This window comes from Tupaia chinensis, unplaced genomic scaffold (assembly GCF_000334495.1).
Source record: "Tupaia chinensis unplaced genomic scaffold, TupChi_1.0 Scaffold000132_1, whole genome shotgun sequence".
Classification (NCBI taxonomy): Eukaryota; Metazoa; Chordata; class Mammalia; order Scandentia; family Tupaiidae; genus Tupaia; species Tupaia belangeri.
Genome location: NW_006159601.1, coordinates 1887217 through 1890030, shown reverse-complemented (window position 1 = coordinate 1890030; position 2814 = coordinate 1887217). Strand labels below are relative to the sequence as shown.

The 2814-nt window shown below is 42.1% G+C and overlaps 1 protein-coding gene across 1 annotated transcript in view; it reads left to right on the top strand.

Annotated features, from left to right (window-relative positions):
- The window catches only part of PSMB1 (proteasome 20S subunit beta 1), a 10739-nt gene that overhangs the window by 5126 nt on the left and 2799 nt on the right, over nucleotides 1–2814 (top strand). Inside the window, exons 3-4 of the mRNA XM_006144777.3 lie at nucleotides 741–822; nucleotides 2728–2814. Of these exons, the coding sequence (XP_006144839.1) occupies nucleotides 741–822; nucleotides 2728–2814 (169 nt within the window). The remainder of the gene's footprint in view (nucleotides 1–740; nucleotides 823–2727) is intronic.

Below are 2814 nucleotides of genomic sequence, written 5' to 3'. Positions count from 1 at the left end.
GTGAAGACTCTTTAAAAAAAAAAAAAAAAAAAAAAACTTGTGTGAATACACTGACAGGGTGGGTTTCTAACAGTGGGGTTACTGAGTGAAGGTGATGGGCATTTAATTTTTACTTGGTACTGTCTAACTAAAAAGTTAGTTCAATTTATAGTTTCCATGTATTTGAGAGTATTACTTTTCTGCAATCTCACCAGCATGAGGTAGGCATTTCTAACTTGTCTTATTGGTCGAACCTATCTTGTACAGATTTTTATTTCTGAGTGAGATAGAGGCTCCATTTCCCTGTGAAAGGTGTGCTTTTTCCTTTCTCTCTGGTGAGTGCATGTGCCCTATAGTGAAAAAAATTAGACTGATCACATGTGCTACCAGTTCATTATCTCTGGTTTGTTCTGTGTTGTTTTTTGCCTGTTCTCTGTAGAAGTTTTAACTTGTGCAGTCAAATTTATGAAACTTTTTTCTTTGTGGCCATTGGGTTGTATTGCGTTTAAATCTCCTAGCCCAAGATTATAAAATTAGTTTTTTCATAGCTTTACTTTCTAAATCTTTGACCCACCTATAATTCATCTGATATAAGGAGTGAGATGCAGGAATTCAGACTCCCCTTCCCCAAAAGGGCTGGCTAGTTGTCCCATTACCATTTAGAGAATAATGGTAATAGGAATTTTTCATTTAAAATTGCCCAGGGCTTATTTTCCTTTTCCTTCTAACCAACTCAGTTTCCTAAAATGTGCCTTTTACAGAACAGACAAAACGGTCATTGGATGCAGTGGTTTTCATGGAGACTGTCTGACTCTGACAAAGATTATCGAAGCAAGATTAAAGGTAGATGCTTTGTTTGTCTACACTGTTGAAAATGAACCACCGTTCATGCAGTCCTTTTAAGTTTGCAGCATGACTATTGCTCAGAGTAGCAAGAGAGACTATAGTGTACCCTGCACATGAAGTGGAGCATCCATCTGGGTCAGAAAAGCAGCATAATGTGCAACTACTGCACACCCTGTGTCCTAAACTGTCCGGACCTGGTGAAGGGCGCACTACTCTCCCAGAGGGAGCCGGAGGGATTCTTCTAAAGATCTCAGAAAAGCAGAGCAGACCAGAGTCTGGCCACGGCTGCTCAAGAGAGCTCAGATGCAGCTTGGTCTGGGACACCCTCAGCTGGTGCGCTGTCCCTCCCTGTTTGCCGTGTGGAGCTCCTAGGTGCTAAGAAGTAGGCAGGAATAAGCCAGGAGTTGGGAGGAAAGGCATGCCAGGCGCTTTTAGACCTCTCCCCTGACAGGCTCCAGTCGCTAGCCAGCTCGCAGACAGTTCGAGGTGCAGAGCCGGCAGGTTGATGGCACTGTGTTTTGCCTGCTTGTTGTTTACATGGGCAGGCGATGTCACTGTGGCATCAAATGCCTCAGTGCCTCACTTACTGGAATATTTATACAATAATTCATAATGCATATCTTATAAGTAGAAATTAGAGAAAAATGAACATACCCTTTTTTAAAAAAATTATTTAATTTTATTCATCATCATTATTATTACTTTAATTTTACTGGGCAAAGGGGGAGCAAGAAAGCAAGCCACCAGGTCCGGGACCAGAACCACGGTTGGCCATGTGGGAATCCAGTGCACTTAACCACCATGCCACCTGCCGGCCCCCATGCCATTTTTAATAAAACACGCAGCAGTATGTTCAACTTGATGCATAACCTCTCTTGCATTTTTGTTCATGTGTTGTTATATAGTGACGTGAATATATACTGGTTCTTGGTTTTAAAATGCAATGAAATGACAATTTTTTTTACAACATAAAAAGAAATTTGTCTTCAAGACAGTGTATCCATTACATATGTAGCTTATTTCTAATAATTTTTCTGCATTTTGACTGTCTTTGTTGATTTTACAATACTTCTTGGGTTTTCTTTAGAGGGGCTTGCTATATGGTTAACAAAAATTGGTGAACTTAAATGCATTTTATGTTTGTAATTTTTGTAGAATTCTCTGTCAGTTGGACATTTTAGGGTCCCCAAGGATGGTGAATCTAGGGTTGTGAACTCACTGTACTGTCATGCTAAGGTCTTGGTTTAGATATGCATATTCACGTTCTCCACTGTTGCCTGAAGGAGTAGGACCACTGCTCTGTATTCAAATCATGCAGAGTAAGAGTATCACCCTGACAGCTGCTGTCCTCACAGATACCCTCTCTACAGAGAGGGGGCTTACACCTGCTTCTGCTCATGGGCCAGTGTACGCACATGTGAAGGACAGGTGGTAAATGTTTTCAGCCTTATGCGGCCATTCACCTTTGCCTTGGAAGTAGCTGTAGACGACATGTAGTGAATGAGAGTATCAGTTCCCAGCAAGACTTTATTTACAGGATCAAAGAGGAGCCTGTATTTGGCCCCAGGGCTATGGTCAGCAGACCTGTGATGTAGGTTCCAGAGTGAAGGAAAAATAGGTTTAAAACGTTTCATGCCCTGTTTGTGTACATTGGCTCTTAAATTAGCAGCACCATAAGATAGGGTGGTGTGGAAAATGGGGCATTTAAAACGGAGGACTGTGGGAAAACTTAGTCCTCTTTTCCTTAACAGTTTTTATAGCTCCAGAGTGATAGGCTGTGGTGAGTTGTGTTTATTGCAGTAAGCATTCTGTTTGTTCGTGAAAGAGAAAGCATGCTTCCTGTCACTAAGGGGACATGTAGACTGCTCTGACGTGTCTGGTGATTCACATCCGTAATCGCAGATGTACAAGCATTCCAACAACAAGGCCATGACGACGGGGGCGGTGGCCGCGATGCTGTCCACAATCCTGTACTCCAGGCGCTTCTTT